Here is an 18,867-nt window from a genome sequence, read left to right on the forward strand (position 1 = left end):
CGGGATGGGTGGTGCTAGAAGGGCCATCTGATAGGGTTGGGGGGTGGGAGCCGGTGAGCAAGCCCAGTGTGGGTGGAGACCACAGGGGCAAGGACACCAAAATGGGGGAAGGGACACCAATGACTGAGGAAGGGGGAGACAAAGATGCCAGCTTGTGAAGAAGAATCAAGGGAGTCAAGTTTAGAAAGTCCAGTACCCTGAGCCAGCCACAGGGAGGTGCAGAGGGTTATGGAAGTCTGTAGGGAAGGAGGGAGCGAGCTGTGTTGTCAGCAGCTACATTGAAAGCTCGGCCCAGGTCCATGTGGGGAGGCCTGTGAATCGGGCCTGAGGGGGGCAGGCTGGCTTCCAGTTCTGTGACTTGACGGCACCAGCTGCCTCCGAGACCAGACACCAGGGACTTGGGTGGCTGTGGGCTAGTGTGGTCACTCAATAAATGGGATTTCCTTGAGAAATACAGAAGAAAAGGAAATGGATAAGGGAGACTAGTTAGGAGCAGACCCATAGTGTGGCCTTGGAATGGTGCTTTTCCCCTGCACAGGCGCACAGCCCCCCCACATCCCCAAGCCTCACCTGCTCCTCAATGAATCGCCTCTGTTTGAAAAGCTCCCAGTCTTCCGTCAGCATGCGCTGTTTGGTTTTCATTGTCATCTAGGAAGGATATGCAAACAACAAAACCTTAGTGTCAGCAAGAGCCAGCCAGGCTTCTGCGAGGGGAGACTCAGAAACGGTGCCCAAGTCACTCCCCCTGCAGATGAGGAAGGCACAACAAAGACTTGTGGTCCCAGCGCTCCACCTCCTTCATGAACAACTGAAGGTTCCAGAGCTGAAGCTGTCCTTGCAGTAAGTGAGCATTCAGCCCGTACTGGCCTATGCCGGAGATAAAGCGTGAAGACGTGTGAGGGAGTGCGTGTGAAGAGCCCTAAGCAGCCTAAGCTGCAGACTGCACGTGACTTCATGCCCACGGGGCCCCTAGCAGAGTCAAAGGCACAGAGACAGCAGGTATAGGGGAGCCAGGGGCTGGAGGACAAGGGGGAGTTAGGAAGGGGGGAGGGCGGGCACCCTACCATGGGAACGGACTTGCTGTCACTGAACTGGACTCTGAGCAATGGTTAAAATGGTATGTTTTCTGTTATGTGTATTAAAAAAGAAACCACTTTGAGAGGCATAGGGAATTAAGGATGGGTTCAAGGTATAGTTTTACTCAGGTGGGAGAGGCTATGAATGCTGATGTTTATCTATATGTGTTCTTGTAATTACTGAAAACTTAAGAAAAATTCCTAACAAGAGAAATATGAGATATGTATCTTCTAAATTATTAGAACAAAAAAAAGAGAGGGGGACATATTTAATCCCACAGGCAAGAAAATACTACCGATAAACCCTCCAAAAAAAGAGTAATTTCAAAAAAAAATTCATGCATTTGAAAAAAAATTTATGTAGTTTTTTTTTAAGATTTTTTTTAAATTTTTATTTATTTGACAGACAGATCACAAGTAAGCAGAGAGGCAGGTGCAGAGAGAGGAGGAAGCAGGCTCCCTGCTGAGCAGAGAGCCCGATGTGGGGCTCGATCCCAGGACCCTGGGATCATGACCTGAGCTGAAGGCAGAGGCTTTAACCCACTGAGCCACCCAGGCACCCCCAAAATTTATGTAGTTTAAACTAGAAGAAATCAAAGTTGAAATTACGGTCCATGGAAATCACTGACAATGAAAGCCCTGCAAATCAATTACAGAAGATGTATCCAACACATAGATGAACATTTACAGACTTCAATGTGTTTATGAGAGAACAAAACAGAGGAAAAGACTGAAACGTGTGTGTTCCACACAAGAAGCCAAAGAAACAAAACAACATGAGAAACCAATAAAGCAGGAAGAAAGTAAAGTAAAAGCAGAAATTATTGGGAAGATGAAGCAAATGTGTTCAATAAATCCCCAAACACTGGTTCTCCAGATCCCTCCTGGACGGACCCAGGGAAGAAAAGGCCCTGCCAACAAAGTGGGTATGAGGCAGGACACATACGGGCAGAGGTTTCCTTTAACCCACAGAGGGAAGGATCTGTGCAATGTAGACTTCCACCTGCACAGAAACGCTGCGAGCCAGGGGTCCATGGGCTATTCTGCTGAGCCTGCCCAACATGTTTGAAAAGCTGAGTCAACATTAGATAGCTCTTGAGATGGCACCGAACAGCCCAGACTCTGGCTTCTGTGGACATCTCCATGGCTCAGAGGCTCCTGCCCTTTGCTGCCCTCCTGGCCGAGGGCATGGCATTTCCTTCTGGCACATTAGATGCTCTCTCAGCAAAGTGGGCCAGGAAGGCAGGCCGGGGAAACACAGCAGCTCTCCTACAGCCACCACTCTTCTGACTTTCATCACTCCTCTTTGAGCACAAACTCATCATCCCTTGTTTCCACAATGGGGACAATCTTCTAGGCAAACATCAGTTGTGGAACTCACTCAAGAGGGTGGAAACCCAAAACAGATGACAAAGTTTAACATGAACTTAAAAGGTGGTACAAGACCCATAGACCTCATTCCTCCTCCTTGCAAAGAAAGATCATGCCCTAGGTTTTAGGGTGGATTCTATCAATCCCTTTATGGAAAAGAAAACTTAAACTATTCCTGAAAATTAAAGCAAACATGGAAAGTTTCTAAATGCATTCTATGAGACTAGCATAACCTTCATACAAAACAGACAAGGCCTCAAAGACGAACACTCAATGAAGCCTCAGAATATAAACCCCAAAATCCTAAATAAAGTATCAGCAACTTAAATCTAATAATGAATTAACAGAATATATATCATAATCTAGTAGGCTATAATCCCAGGAATGCAAGCATGTCTCAAAATTAGGAAACCTAATGCCTTACTTGATAGAGAAAAACAAACGGAAGAAAACCATATAATCAAATTCAGTATCTATTCCTGTTTTTTTTTTTTTTACAAAAATTGTAACTTAAGTAAGCAAAAAGAAAGGAACTTCCTTAATTTGCTAAAAACTCCCCAATACTCACGGGAGGCATGTGACTTCACGGGAAGCATGCACAGTAGTCCCCATAAAGCTAGAGCAGCAGACAGAGCCTCCCACTACACCCTCGTAACAAGTCAAGGGTTCTAAATGAAACCAAACCAACAATGCAAACGCCAGAAGCTAACACAAAGCTACTTGTAGGAGATGTGGACTCAGGGTGCTGGGTGGAATGCCAACAGCTGGACGGCCCCAACCCCAGAAGCCACAGGGGTAAACTTGACGGGAAGGGAATAAACTGTGAAACCATCAGACAGAACAGAACACACAACCAAAACACAGAAACGTGCACCATCTTCCTGGATGGAAGACTCAGTGCTGAGGCCAGCTCTCCCTTTATATCATTTATGTCCACAGCTTTCAGGAAAAACATTTTCCTCTTTCAAGCAGCAATTACGGTCGCACGTTTAAAAAATGATTTTGGTGGCCCTATAGCTCAGGGGTTAGAGCACTGGTCTTGTAAAAAATGATTCTGGGGTTGGGTGCTGCGCCTGGGAGGCTCCATCAGCTGAGCATCCAACCCTTGATCTCAGCTCAGCTCTTGCTCTTGGGCTCTTGAGTTCAAGCCCTGCCCTGGGCTCCATGCTGGGCATGATGCCTACTTAAAATAAAATCTTAAAATAAAAAAAGATTTTCAATGAGCTAGATATTAGGAAAGGCAGTCATTTCTTTTAGAACAGAAATCAGTCCAGAGCTGTTTGATAGTTAACAACATCAACAGAAACCTCCTCTTTGACCCCCTCCTCACATCCTCTAGGATTAATTCTTCCAAACATTTGGGTTCCTGCAGGCTTATATATGTGTCAAACAATAAATAAAGGACACATTTATGAGGAAAAAGAGCAGAAGAGAGAGCAAGAGCTGGTGGAGGGGCAGAGGCTGACTCCCCAGGGAGCAGGGAGCCCAACCATGGGTAGGGATCCCAGGACTCCAGGACCATGACCCATGAAGGCAGACAAGTGACTAAGCCACCCAGGCACCTCAAGGATACATTTTATTTTTTATTATTATTTTTTAAAATTTTATTTATTCATTTGTCTCAGTGAAAGAGCGCAGAAGCAGGAAGAGCTGCAGGTAGAGGGAGAAGTGGACATGACACTGAGCAGGGAGCCCAATGCAGGACTCAATCCCAGGACCCTGGGACCATGACCTCAGTTGAAGGCAGCTGCTTAGATGACTGAGCCACCCAGGCGCCCCTCCAAGGACACATTTTATAAAGATTTTTTTTTTTAAAATCTTATTTATTTATTTATTTGACAGAGAGAGAGAGAGAGATCACAAGTAGGCAGAGAGGCAGGCAGAGAGAGAGGGGGAAGCAGGCTCCCCGCCGAGCAGAGAGCCTGATTCGGGGCTTGATCCCAGGACCCTGAGATCATGACCTGAGCTGAAGGCAGAAACTTAACCCACTGAGCCACCCAGGCACCCCCTTTTTTTGTAAAGATTTTTAATTTTATTTTATTTTATTTTACTTATCAAGGACACATTTTAAAAAGCAAGCAAAAACAAGTGATTTCAAAACTGTCATCCATGTCCCACGTCCATACTTATTTATGAATACTCAATCATTTACAGACGTTTTGAAACCTTGGAATTACTAATAATTTCTAAGCTACTACTTGATTAGAAGCCACTGATGTCCATTCCAAGGATTTCAGAATGACTGGTGCCCTCTGGATGCTACTAAAATTGCTCAGTTTCTTTAATTTGTATTAATGGCATCATGGTTTCTTGATAGGTGAGTGAAAACAATACACTTTCTACTTGCTTTAGTAAGGAGGATGGTTTTGGTTTTTTTTCTTTGTGAGAGAAAGAAACGATAAACAAGACCCTTTTTTTTTGTTTTTCTTATTGTAGTAAAATACACATAACATAAATTGATCATCTCAACCATTTTTTTTAAAAGATTTTATTTATTTCACAGACAGAGATCAGAAGTCAGACAGAGATCACAAGTAGGCAGAGAGGCAGGCAGAGAGAGAGGGGGAAGCAGGCTCCCCGCTGAGCAGAGAGCCTGCTGTGGGGCTCCATCCCAGGACTCCGGGATCATGACCTGAGCCGAAGGCAGAGGCTCTAACCCACTGAACCACCCAGGCTCCCCATCTCAACCATTTTTTAAAAAGATTTTAGGGGCGCCTAGGTGGCTCAGTGGGTTAAGCCTCTGCCTTCGGCTCAGGTCATGATCCCTGGGTCTGGGGACTGAGCCCCACATTGGACTCTCTGCTCAGTAGGGATCCTACTTCCCCCTCTCTCTCTGCCTGCCTCTCTGCCTACTTGTGTTCTCTGTCAAATAAATTAATAAAATCTTTAAAAAATAATAAAAAATAAAATAAAAAGATTTTATTCATTCAAAGATTTTATTCATTCATTTGAGAGAGAGAGAGAACAAGCTTGGGGGTAGAGAGGCAGAGGGAGAGGGAGAAGCCGACACTCTGCTGAGCAGGGAGCCTATGGGACTTGATCCCAGGAATCTATGATCATGACCTGAGCTGAAGGCAGATGCTTAACCAACTGAGCCACAAAGATGCCCCACCATCTTAACCATTTTTAAGTGTACAGTTCAGTGGTATTACATACGTTCACATCATCGTGCAAACATCCCCACCATCCCTCCCCAGAACTTTCTCATCTTTCCCAACTGAAACTCTGTCTCCACGAAAAAACCCGTTCTCCCCTCTCCTAGTCTCTGGTCCCCATGAGTTACACTTTCTGTCCCTAGGAGTCTCTGACTACTGTAGGTACCTCATATAAGTGGAGTTCTACAACAGATGTCCTTTTGTGTCTGGTTTAGTTTACTTAGAATAATGCCTTTAAGGTTCTTTCATATTTTTAGGTCTTCCATTTAGGTCCTTTTCCATCCTGAGTTAATTTCTGCATGTGGTGTGAGGTAAGGCTCCAATGTCCATCTTTGGCATGGGATGTGCAGTTTCCCAGCACTGTCTGTTGCAAAGACTGGCCTTTCCCATTTGAGTGGTCTTGGGACCCTTATTGAACATCACGTGGACACAGGTGAGGGTCTATCTTACGTCAACACCACACTGTTTTGATTACTGTAGCTATGCAGTCAGTTTCAAAATCAGCAAGTGTGAGTCCTCCAGATTTATTGTTCTTTTCCAAGATTGTTCTGGCTATTCTGGGTCCTCTGAGATTGCATATGAATTTTAAGATGGGTTTTTTTTCTATTTCTACAAAAATGACTCTAGGATTTTGACAGATATTGCTGAGTCTGTAGACCACTTTAGCTAACATGGACATTTCAATATTAAGTCTTCCAATGAACATGGGATGTGGTTCCTTTTATGTCTTTCTTTTTTTAAATTTTTTAAAAGATTTATTTATTTCGGGGGGGGGGGCAGACGGACAGTGAGCTCAAGCATGAGCACAGGGAAGGGCAGAGGGAGAAGCAGACCCGGCTGAGCAGGAAGCCTGATGCGGGGCGGGGATCATGACCTGAGCCAAAGGCAAACGCTTCAATGACTAAGCCACCCAGGCGTCCCTCTTCTTCAATTTCTTTCAGAAACATTTAATAGTTTTCATTGTGCAAGTGTTCTACCTCCTTGAGTAAATCACCTTGTAAGTATTTTACTCTTTTTTTTTTTTAAAAGATTTTATTTATCTGTTTGTCAGAGAGAGTGAGCACAGACAGAGTGGCAGGCAGAGGGAGAAGCAGGTTCCCCGCCGAGCAAGGAGCCCGATGTGGGACTGGATCCCAGGACACCGGGATCATGACCTGAGCGGAAGGCAGCTGCCCAACCAACTGAACCACCCAGGCGTCCCAGTATTTTACTCTTGATACTGTTGTAAATGGGATTGTTTTTGTAACTTCCTTTGCAGATTTTTTTGTTAACATACAGAGATACCATTTTTTGTGCATTTACTTTGTTCCTGATGCTCTGAATTCATTTATTCTAATAGTATTCACTTCTTTCTTTCTTTTTTTTTTTTTTTACAGTCTTTAGGATTTTCTACACATAAGGTCATATCACCTGCAGAAATAATTTTACTTCTTCTGTCCCAATTTGGAGGTCTTTGCTTTTTCTTGCCTAATTGCTCTGACCAAAACTTCCAGGACCATGTGGAATGGAAGTGGTGAAAGCAGCAACCTTGCCTTGTTCCTCATAGAGAAAATGCTTCCAGTCTTTCACTGCTGGGTGTGATGCTTCCTCTGGGTTTTCATGGATGGCTCTTCTCATGTGGAGGCAGGTCCCGTCTGTTCCTAGTTTGTTGAGTGCTTTTATCATGGAAGCTAAATACTGTCAAATGATTTTGGGGGATCAATTAAGACGATCCTGTTTTTTACTCCCTCCATTGTGTTGATATGGCATATAACATTGATCGGTTTTCATGTATGGACCCATACCCGCATGCCAGGAATAAATTCCAGTTGGTCATGGTGTACACAGTCCTTTTAATATGCTGCTGAATTCTATTCGCTAGTATTCTGTTGCGGATTTTTTCGTCAGTCTTTATCATAGATGTTGGTCTATACTTTTCTTTTCTTACATTGTCTCTGTTATCAGGGAAAGGCTGGCCTCACAGAATGAGTTGGGAAGCTTCTTTCCCCTTCAATTTTTAGGAAAAGTTGGGGAAGGACTGGTGTTAATTCTTCTTTAAAGGTTTGGTAGAATTCACCTGTAAAGCTGTCTGGTCCTGGGCTTTGCTCTGTTGGGAGTTTTTGTTTTGTTTTGTGTTAAGATTTTATTTGAGGTGGGGGCGGAAAGAGAACACAAGAAAGGGGAGCAGGAGGCAGAGGAAGAGAGAGAAGCATGCTACCTGCTGAGCAGAGAGCCTGATATGGGGCTCGATCCCAGGACCTGAACTAAAGTCAGATGCTTAACCAACTGAGCCACCCAGGCACCCCTGTTGGGGATTTCTGATTACTAGTTCAGTCTCCTTACCAGTCGTAGGTCTAGTCAGACTTTCTGCATCTCCGTGATGCAGTCTTGGTAGATTCTGTGTTTCCAGGAATTTGTCCACTTATCTAAGTTATCCTATTTGTTGCTGTACAACGGTTCACACCACTGACAATCCCTTTTATTTCTATAGAATCAGTGATAACGTTCCCACTTCATTTCTGACTTTAGTAATCCTCTCCTTTTTTCTTAGCCCACACAGTTAAAGTTTTGTCAGCTTTCATGATCTTAAAGAACCAACTTTTGGTTTCACTGATTTTCCTCTATTCCCCAGTTTGTTGATCTGCTCTAATCTTTATTACTTCTTTCCTTCTGCTAGCTTTGGGTTTAGTTTGTCGTTTTTCCCTAGATCCTTAAGCTGCCAAGTTAGGTTACTAATCTAAGACATTTCTTGCTTTTTATTGTAAGCATTTAGAGCTGTAAGAGCACATATGTGTACTTTTTTAAAAAAATATTTTATTTATTTATTTGACAGAGAGATATCACAAGCAGGCAGAGAGGCAGGCAGAGAGAGAGGAGGAAGCAGGCTCCCTACTGAGCAGAGAGCCCGATGCGGAGCTCGATCCCAGGACTCTGAGATCATGACTGAGCCGAAGGCAGAGGCTTAACCCACTGAGCCACCCAGGCACCCCTCTTTCCTTTCTTCTAAGAGTTGTCATGGGGCATTTGTGGGTTTAGTCCCAGTTCAAAACTGGAGAAATGAAGAACAAATATCTGAAACTATAACTGCATTTGTATCCATCCTACCTACAAAGTGAAATGAGAAAGAGCCCATGAGGTCTGCAGCAGGCAGGATGCAGACAGCCCTGGTCCTACCCAGAGTCCCAAAACTGTAACACAGAGGGCGCCTGTGTGATGCCATCAATTAAACGTCCACTTCTTGGCATTGGCTCAAGTCATGATCTCAGAGTCTTCAGATCGAGCCCCACGTGAGGCTCCACGCTCAATGCAGAGTCTGCTTGAGATTCTTTCTCCCTCTGAGCCCATCCCTGTGCTCTCTTCTAAAATAAACAAAGAGGATGCCTGGGTGGCTCAGTTGGTTAAGCAGCTGCCTTTGGCTCAGGTCATGATCCCAGCGTCCTGGGATCGAGTCCCACATTGGGCTCCTTGCTCAGCAGGGAGCCTGCTTCTCCCTCTGCCTCTGCCTGCCATTCTGTCTGCCTGTGCTCGCTCTCTCCCCCTCTCTCTCTCTGATAAATAAATAAAATCTTAAAAAAAAAAATTCCTTTAAAATAAACAAAGAAATCTTGAAAGAAAAAAAGTATAGCACAGAGCTCTGTCAGTGCTCCTTTGTTACTCCCTAGATCCTATTACCTTGCACAGGGCTGTTCTAAATGCCTCCACCTCAACCCCACCCTCCAATGGTTTCAGAAAGGCAAGCAGGCAGGCTTCGAGGCCCGAGGCCCTCTGGGAGTCCTGCTGTGTCCCCAAGAGGCTCCAGCTGCCCTTCAGGCCCCACCTTCAAGAAGAGCACCCTGCCTTCTTGGATCTCCCTTCATCCCTGTCAGCCACCTGCCAAGCACAACCAACTATGCTCTGTCTGCATAGTCAGAGTCAGAGAAGGGGCTCTGAGTAGCAGAGCGCTATGTGAACAGCTTTGGAAATTACATGGCTCAGCAGCTCCCCAAGGCCCCAGAGGCTCTTGTAGGTGGCAGCTGAGCCAGGTGGCAGACTATGCAGATGACACTGGGTGTGGCCAGTCAGTGCTGACCCAACGAACAGCTGCCGCCACCCCCAGGCGTAGCAGGGTGAAGGCCGCCATGGTTCCCTCTGGAAAGTCAGCAGCTAGACTCCTTCCACCTGTACCTCCCCTGTCACCCTGCACACATACTTTACCCATGGTAGGTCCTGGCGGCACACACTCACCTGCTCGTCGACGTAAGCATCAATCCTCTGCTGGCATTCCAGCCACTCCTCGGCCACCCTGCGCAACTCCTCCTCGGAGCGCTGGTACCGCTGCAGTAAGGTGCTGTATGTGTCCTCGTTGCACGTGTCATGTGTCGTGGTTCCCAGCCTAGGGAGAGAGGCATTTCAGCAAAAGGAAGGAGCCCAAAGGCTCTGGGCCAGAGACCAGAGGTCTGCTTCTCTGTCACCTCCTCTCCCAATGTGACAAGTGGGACACCACCACACACCACACAAGGCTGCTGTGAGGGATTAGCAAATACATACACAAGGCGCCCCAGGCCAGAATCCGGCATAAAGAAGCTCCAAGAAGAGGTCCAAAGGGAAAAAGTCAGTGGTGAAGAAGACTGTTCTACAAGACTAAGGCCTTGGGGCGCCTGGGTGGCTCAGCCAGTTAAGTGTCTGACTCTTGGTTTCAACTCAGGTCATGATCTTGGGGTCATGAGATCACACCCCACACTGGGCTCTATGCTCAGCTGGGAGTCTGCTAGAGATGCTCTCTCTCCCTCTGCCGTTCCCCCAACTTCCTCTCTATGGAAATAAATAAATAAATAAATAAATAGGCCCTAGCAGTTCAGTTTACTAAACGTGGAGTTGTAACATATTTTTCCCCACTGAAATACAATGACCCAGAGAAAACACAACATTTAATGGGAAATACAAGACTCGGACTTGGTTTTCCAATTAAGTAAAACAGATGATTTGATCCAATCAAAGAAACATGTTTTATAGTTTTATTTATTCTATATTACTTTAAAAAGTTGGTATGACAGCAAATGAGAAAATGAACTGAAAACAAGACATATCAACAGTAAACGATGAGGAAAACACCTAGACTTCCAGAAAAGAGAATATGGGGCAGGAGGTGGCCTGGGAAGAGCAGAGAAGCCAAGCAGGGTGGCAGGGACAAGGGGGTGAGCAGATTACACGCCATCCAAAACTGCTCATTTTCTGAATATCTAAATACCAAAACAACTATAATAAAGGCATCCTGATAAGTTTCAAAATCGAGACAACGTTTATAGTCGCTCAAGGGAAACAAGGCTACGTGCGCAAAGATCATCAGAGTTCACAGGAAAACATTGGGAGCTACGCAATGGGTACCAATAAGATACTTTCTGGCACATCTAGACGAAGGAATTCCAGAGAACCGGTGCCTCTTATGAAGCTTATTACATCTCTTCATTCATATACACTTTACTTGCACGTGTGCTTTGAAATAAACTATGCTCATGTTAAGTAAAGATATGATGATGGCATCACATTTAAAGATGTGGTGTAGGGCGCCTGGGTGGCTCAGTGGGTTAAGCCGCTGCCTTCGGCTCAGGTCATGATCTCAGGGTCCTGGGATCGAGGCCCGCATCGGGCTCTCTGCTCAGCAGGGAGCCTGCTTCCTCCTCCTGCTTCCTCCTCTCTCTCTCTGCCTGCCTCTCTGCCTACTTGTAATCTCTCTCTGTCAAATAAATAAATAAAATCTTTAAAAAAAAAAAAAAGATGTGGTGTAGGGGTGGACATAAAAAAAAAATCTAGAAGCAGCATCGAATTGTATATAACATCTATTTATCTTCATGATTTTCTGTATTTTCAGAGTTTCACTGTATCACAATCTAATAATTTTATAATAAATATAAACGATACAGTAATTTTAAATTTAGGACCCTTTCAATGGGCACAAACAGCTCCCTCTCCTTTCTCATCTCTGCCTGTGGGTGGAGCCCACTTATGACTATTTTGTAAAAGGGAGAACCTACAAATGAACTCACTGCCGCTGAAGTTATCTGCACACACAGTGTCCAACTGTGAAGTTCACGCCAAGGAGAGAGCAGGCAGCAGCAGCCAGCAGCAGCCAGGCCTAACCAAACAGGTGTTTAGGGGAGGCCAGAGACAGGAAACGAACTGACACTGATCCACAGTGACTGAGGCTCCCTCAAACATCAAGGCTGTCCAAGGCTGTCCTTCTAAGGCTGTTTCTGCCCCCGAGGACACAAAACTCCCCAAAACGCGTCATCTAGCGACTCAGAGGCTGCTCTGGGCTCTGCACAGAAACCGGGCGGCCCTTGGGCCTGAGAACACAGCCTGCTGTCTTGCTGGCTGCCCACGGAGCAGCTGCTTTCTCCCCATTCCTGCTTCCACAACCTTGCTCATTACAGACGGATTTTCCTGCTTCACGCAAAGCCCACCTTCTACAAAATGCCACCCTGCCCCTCGCGTACCACTTGGAACATGGGGATGTTAAGGGAACCGGCATCTGCCCGGCACACACTCCTCTTCCCTCCTACTGGAAGTGAGAACTGCTCTCCTCTATCGTGATACAGGTTCCATTTTGAGCCAATGGAGAGCAAAGCAGCCAGGGATCCTGGAACATCTTTGATGGGGTGATCAGAGCACAATGTGTAGGCACAGGGCTTACATTCAAGCCGAGCTGGGCTGGAATCCAGAGAGAAAACAAGGAATGTCCTCATGGTCGCACGACACGAGTGGTTCAGCAAACAGGTTACTGTCTAAATATTCACTCTGTAAACACAGGCTAGCGCCATGGACAGATCCTCATGGTAACATCTACCACAAATAGTGTGCACGTACAACACAAGGAGAATGAGAAAAAGTCAGTTTTGCAAGTTTATGCACAAGCCTAACTCAACATCTGCCTAACAATATCATATATTTAAAATAAAAACCAACTGGGCAATCGCTAATAACACCCACAACAAAAACAAGCAGATAGTGAGGCTCCTGGTCTTGCCACGGGCACAGACACTAGTCTGACAAAGTTTCTGGACCCCACCACCAGTTCTCAGGCAGCACAGACAGAAAGCCTATGCGGTGCTCCCTGAGCACACACACCAAGGGGCCTGGACCCTGGGCCTCGCTGCAGGGCTGACAGTTCAAGTTCCCAGAGAGATAAATTGTAAGGGAAAAAGGGGTGGGGTGGGGGCCTGCAGGTTAAAGAATTACAAGACACGTGGGGAAAAGAAAGGGTGGGAGTCACTGCTTCACAGTGACAGTCTCTGGGGTGATGAGGAAAGGTCTGGAAACAGACACTGGTGATAGCTGCTCAACACTGTGAATGTAATTAATCCCCCTGAATTGTACAGTTAAATGTGGTTAAAATGGCAAGTTTCATGTTATATATATTTTATCACAATTTTCAAAAATTAGTAATGTAATATACCAACAACCATCGATTTGTAGACTTTAAATGAGTGAACTGCAATGGTATGTAAATTGTATCTCAGCAAAGGTGTTTAAAAAAGGAGAAATAACTTCCCTAAACTAAGTCAGTTTCTTTACATGAGGTCCACCTCATGTAGATTATTTGTATTAAAAAAAAACAAAACACAAAAGATACATCAAAAGAAAAAGCAGGCAAGCCTTGGAAAGGCATACTTGAGTCACAGGAGAATAAACAAAGAAGGAGTGGGGCTGCCGTGGCAGGCAGTGCCGTGGTGGGAGGTCCTGTGGCCACTCTGGCAGAGGAGGAATTTGTGCTTGGAGGCCGCACACAGGAGGAACTGACTTCCTGGGGCCACGGTCAAGCTCGCAGCTGCACATGTGCTCAGTGTCATCTTTTCTATCTATATTTTACCTTAATAAAGTCAAATAAGCACAGGGCCAGAGACCAGGAGTCAATATGAAAATACTCCCAACTAGAGAGTCTACGTACCACAGATGCAATTCTTACTTTAGGTGCTGGTACTGGTATATAACTTCTCTCAAACCTTCTACAAGTTGTTCTGTGGGATCTGCACACTAGAAGCTCAGACCTGAATTATTGCTGGGTCTGACAAGGGAATCTGCCAAGGAACCTAAGGGAACTGTCCCTTCTGGCATCACCAGCTGCCGCTGGGAATGCTCTGCTTGCCTCCTCCCCAGCTCTGTCCCTGTCTCTATGTCCCTCCCTCCCTCACCTGTCCCCGAGAGCCCTCCTTCAGCCTGACCCCAGAATTAACATTCAAGATCAAAACACTGCCAATCTTTTGGAGTCTGACCATAATTTGCACTGAGTGATTAAGAAACCCAGAACTAGAGGCACCTGGGCGGCTCAGTTGGTTGAGTGTTGGACTCCTGATTTCAGCTCGGGTCAGGATCTCAGGGGTGTAAGATCAAGCCCTGTGTCAGGCTCCACACTCAGTGCAGAGAGCTGAGGACTCTCTCCCTCTGCCCCTCCCCCTCGTGTTCCCTCTCAAATAATCTAGAAAGGGAGGGAGAGAGAATGAAAGAAAGAAATTAATCTGGAACCAAGGCACAGCCAAGAATGGAGTTTCAGGATACATTTCAGCTCCCTGTCACTCACCCCAAGTTGATGACAGGCCCATCAAACTAACTGGCTACCAGCAAAAGAAAATACAAGGCCCTAGAATCTTGCTGTAAGAAGCCCCACCTTCCCAAGATGCACGTTTTTGGTTGGCTGCCCCCCCCCCCCAATAAAAAGTGCCTTTGGTGGATATAACTGGGGACAAAACCATGTTCTGCATTTCAAACTCAAGACCTGGAATACTTTCCTGACCCTTTCTTTGGTGGAGGTGAAAGCTGGGACACTCAAGTCTCCATGCCCCACCACGGAACATGCCAGATGCTTTCAGACTAGACATAGAGGGAAAGGGTGGGCAGAGAACGGGCTGTGGGGAAGGGGTGCCGGGAGGGTCCGGGGCCAGACAGAACACTGGGCATAGCCACACAACACTGTGTTCTGGTCTCTCTGCCCCCATCACCTGTATCCAACCACTTTCAGGGCTACTGCTTCTCTAGAGGGGAGGGTGTGAAGTGGGAAGAGTCATGACCCCTCAGGTAAGATACAGGAAGACTAGGTTGATACAGGGGTTTCAAAAGAAAACAAAGTGACCAGTCTAGAAGTAAACTACAATAATAATTTATTTACTTAGAAATAATTTCCCTTCTTTGTGAATTTGGTCCCAACAAACATCAGCACGGACACTTAAAGATGAGCATAGTGTGTGTTGTTAGGAAGCATCTCTGGCACAGGACCCTGACTCTACGTGGTAAGTCCATGGGAACAGAAGCACCATGTGGCAGAACTGTGGAAGCGGGCACCTGACTCAGCAGCAACCACAGAACCAAGGAGCCTCATCCCAGTGGACTCACGCGGGGCCAACGCCCTCCCACCGCGTGGCCTCCAGCTGCCAGCAGGGCAGATGCCGAGTACTATGCCTGGGACCACTCGTCCTGGCACACATGCGGAAGCCCTGGGATACTGGCACACATGCGGAAGCCCTGGGATATCCTGCACCACTGAGACACGGCCACGCCGCGAACAAAGGCACAGAGGGAATGCTAGAGACACACATATCCCTGGCCTCTGTGCCCAGGAGCCCTGTGGCACCATCAGGCCTCTTCTAGAGCCGTCCCCCTCCTCTGACACCCCCTCCCCGTCTCCCCTGCACACCCAAGTGCCACAGCTGTCTGGCCAAGCCCGAGTCTCTTCAAAGTAAAACTACATTTACCACGGCCTTTCCTTATTCACAAGGAACGTGGGATGTTAAATCTCAGTGGTATTACTACTGAGTCTGTTATTTTAAAAGTTTAATTTAGTACTCCTGGGATTCTGAGTTTCCGCCCAAGTGGTACTGTTCCCTGAGCAAGAACGTCCACACCGCGATGGTGTTCCAACACACACCCACTACAACACAGGGAGAAGGACCATGCTGTCACACCACAGAGACATACGCAGACAAAGACCAGATACCTGATCTGTGACACCAGTGCTGGCAAGTTGCTCTGAAGAAGTGGCTCCGAAAAGACCAGATTTTCAAACAGATGCTTATTATGCAGTTCCCATGTCACCTGGAACTTTTTCAAGTGTTCATTTTCCTAGTTAAAAAGATAAATAAATAAATAAATGGAAGATATACTGAATTGATGAAGACTAAAACTCCCCAGAAGGATCCTCCCCCTCCAGCCCTCTTTGCAGGCCCATTCCGCAGCACATGGAGAACCCCAAGGCACACTTCTGGCCACATGCACACACGACCCCAGTCTCCTCTCTTCTCAGACCCTCACACAGAGAAAGAGGGTAAGATGCACACAAATACACGACAGATAGAGAGAAACAAATGCACGTATTTGACAGTCATTCCTTACACTGTACTTCCAAAATGCACTGAAAGCTCTACTCTTCAAACAATTTAAATGCACGCAAATCCTCTGATGTCAAAGGGCAATCATTTTCTTGCCTATCTTGAGAAATCTGCCATTCTGATGTATGCAAATAACTTCTCCACTAGTACTATGCCATGGAAGGTCAGGTGCTTCCTCTCCCTAATACACAAAGGTAAACTCAGCAGTTACTTTAAATAGCTTTTAAACATTTGGGAGCGTCCTAGCCATCAGAGAGAGTGATACCAAAAGAAACATCCATCTGCCCTCAACACAAGGTGACCAGGACAGAGAGGGTGCCTTTCCTGAGCATAGATCTCACGACAAGCATATGCATGTGGGACTCCAAGTGTCCACCCATAAGCTACACGATGCTGTAGGGCTCCGTGTGTTTCAGTCATCGCACATCCTTCATACATGTTCCTTCCCTAACTCACTGACAACTGGAGGAACTGCTTAACATGATGTAGCAATACTCCATGAAATGGGCTACTCATGGTGACGCCTTCTACAACTTAGCCGTAGTGAATTCACATGACCACACCTGCAGGTGTTAGTAAACAGTCTACACATGAAGAGTCCACTGTTTGCCCAGTAACTGGCTGGCATGGGGGCTGAGAGAACAAGTCAAAGTGAGCATTTCCTGTTCCTGAGTACAGCCAGGGAGACAGAGCTCAGGGCACACTGGCGGCACCACTCTGGCACAAACGGATGCCAGCTCTGCCACCTGCCAGTCCCTGCTCATGGCCTGCAGACAGACGGGGCCCTGCAAGGAACCCGGACACCTGCACAGACCCTTAAACCCTCCGTTCTGCCTGTGTTTCCAGAGCTTGCTCCCACTGCCCCAGGTGTGCACTTCCACACCCTGCAGTGCCACTACTCTGTACGGGACAGCTTGCCGAGGAGATGATAAACTCCACCCAATCTCTGGAATGAGAACCTTGCTGAAGAAGGTACCAAGGACATGGCCACAGACGACATGTCAACCACACTACGTGTCACAGATGTCAGTAGAGACCACTCTGTGCAGGCACTGGGCCAGGTACAGGGTCACAAAGATGAAGCCAGCAGGCCCCTGCTCTCTAGGAGTCACCAGGGGACAGAGAAGTAGGCAGTGATCCGATTTATGGTTTGTCTCTACAAAAACGAGCATGCAGGAGCTAAGGCAGCAGCCAGACCAAGCTCCTGGCCAGCTGAGGGAGGTTCTGGGGAGGGTGCTCAGGGGAGCTGAGTGCTTGCTGGGCTTCCCCCATAAACCTCCACAGCTGCATGCGTGGTCCTTGCCTGCCTGCCTGCCTACTTGTGGGGGTGAGACACAGCTCTGGCTTTTGGGGGTCATGTTACTACAGGTACCTGGGTGAAGGCTGACTTAGGAAGATGTTTGGCATTTTTCATGAAATCTATAATCATACTTCCAAGTGAGGCAAGCAAAAGAAACAGCATGACCCAAACTCATTTCCCAGCTCAGAGTCAACTTGGGAAAACAACGTGTGCTAGCAACAGTGCTTCCTGCAGGCCAGGCATGGTTCTTAGTGCTCACAAGGGTCATTTCAGTAGCACCCTCGACAACCCTGGACTGGGTGCTGCCAGGCCCCATTCACAGGCCAGAGACGGCCTACAGAGGCTGAGCGATGGGCCTGAAACTGGGGGGAGAGAGTCTTCGGGCTGCTGGCGGTGGGGGGGCTATGCAGGAGTGCAGCCAAGACTCAGCACCACCTAAGCTAGAGGCACAGAGAACAAGCTCGCCAGTGACTCAAACTCAGGCTTTTCCACCCAAACTAGTTTTCCTTCTTACACTCAACTGCAAAAAAGTTTTGGGGGGTCTGGAAGGAGAACGAGGAGGTGTTCAGAATCAAGCTGTGCAACAGACCTCAAGAACTACCAGGCTGTCCTTAAGGATGGAAATTCAGATTTCATGATTACTACAGCCCTGGCACAGCATTTCCCAGGCGGTGGGAAGCACAACCTATGTGCAGGCTCCTTCTATTTTAATATTTAAAATAAAATTTTAAAACATGAAGCTATCATGAAGCTATCATCTTGTTTGATCCCCAGGGCAGTGTAGAATATACCCACAAGTGCATTTCCCACGAAAATGTTTTTAAAAATACCCTTCTATGTCTAAATGTCCTCCCTGGGTTCTGCAGAATCAGAAAAACGGGATGTTTTTTCCAGAGAAGCCAGTTGAGAAGGCAGAGAATTAGCCGGCAGGGTTTGTGCAGCAAGCCAATGTGCTGCTTTAAGAAAAACAACCAATGTGCTGCTTTAAAAAAAACAATTTGTGGCCAATCATAAAATCTGAGCTTTCATGCAACAATCTGCATTTTGGGAAAACTTGAATCTGTCACTGTGGCCTTGAAGATTCTCCATTCTGATGAGGATCAGTGGTGATAGCTACAAAGGTCATTTTTTTTTTTCAAAGATTTTATTTATTTATTTGACAGAGAGAGATCACAAGTAGGCAGAGAGGCAGGCAGAGAGAGAGGAGGAAGCAGGCTCCCCGCTGAGCAGAGAGCCTGATACGGGACTCGATCCCAGGACCCTGAGATCATAACCTGAGCTGAAGGCAGCGGCTTAACCCACTGAGCCACCCAGGCGCCCCGGTCATTTTTTTTTTTTTTTTTAAGATTTTATTTATTTATTTGACAGAGAGAGAGATCACAAATAGGCAGAGAGACAGACAGAGAGAGAGATGAGGAGAAGCAGGCTCCCTGCTGAGCAGAGAGCCCAATGCGGGACTCGATCCCAGGCCCCTGGGATCATGACCCGAGCCGAAGGCAGAGTTTCAACCCACTGAGCCACCCAGGCGCCCCTACAAAGGTCATTTTTTACACTGAACACCATCAGGAAGATAGGCACTAAATTACTCGGTGAGCTCATGTATTTCCAATGACCAAAGTATGATGTTGGAA

General features: G+C 46.7%; 1 protein-coding gene across 10 annotated transcripts in view; it reads right to left on the reverse strand.

The window, feature by feature from the left end:
* FAM193A (family with sequence similarity 193 member A) overlaps positions 1-18,867 on the reverse strand; it is a 166,975-nt gene that overhangs the window by 46,916 nt on the left and 101,192 nt on the right. For all 10 annotated transcript variants that reach the window (XR_014310715.1, XR_014310716.1, XR_014310717.1 and 7 more), the window contains 3 exons: positions 15,546-15,670; positions 9,806-9,953; positions 571-648 (listed from right to left, as the gene is read on the reverse strand). Coding sequence is in view for 7 of the 10 variants with exons in the window: in XM_082727057.1 (XP_082583183.1) it covers positions 571-648; positions 9,806-9,953; positions 15,546-15,670 (351 nt within the window). In the remaining 3 variants the exon portion in view is untranslated. The remainder of the gene's footprint in view (positions 1-570; positions 649-9,805; positions 9,954-15,545; positions 15,671-18,867) is intronic.

The sequence above is a fragment of the Mustela nivalis genome (genome assembly GCF_964662115.1).
Source record: "Mustela nivalis genome assembly, chromosome: 4".
In the NCBI taxonomy this organism is placed as follows: domain Eukaryota; kingdom Metazoa; phylum Chordata; class Mammalia; order Carnivora; family Mustelidae; genus Mustela; species Mustela nivalis.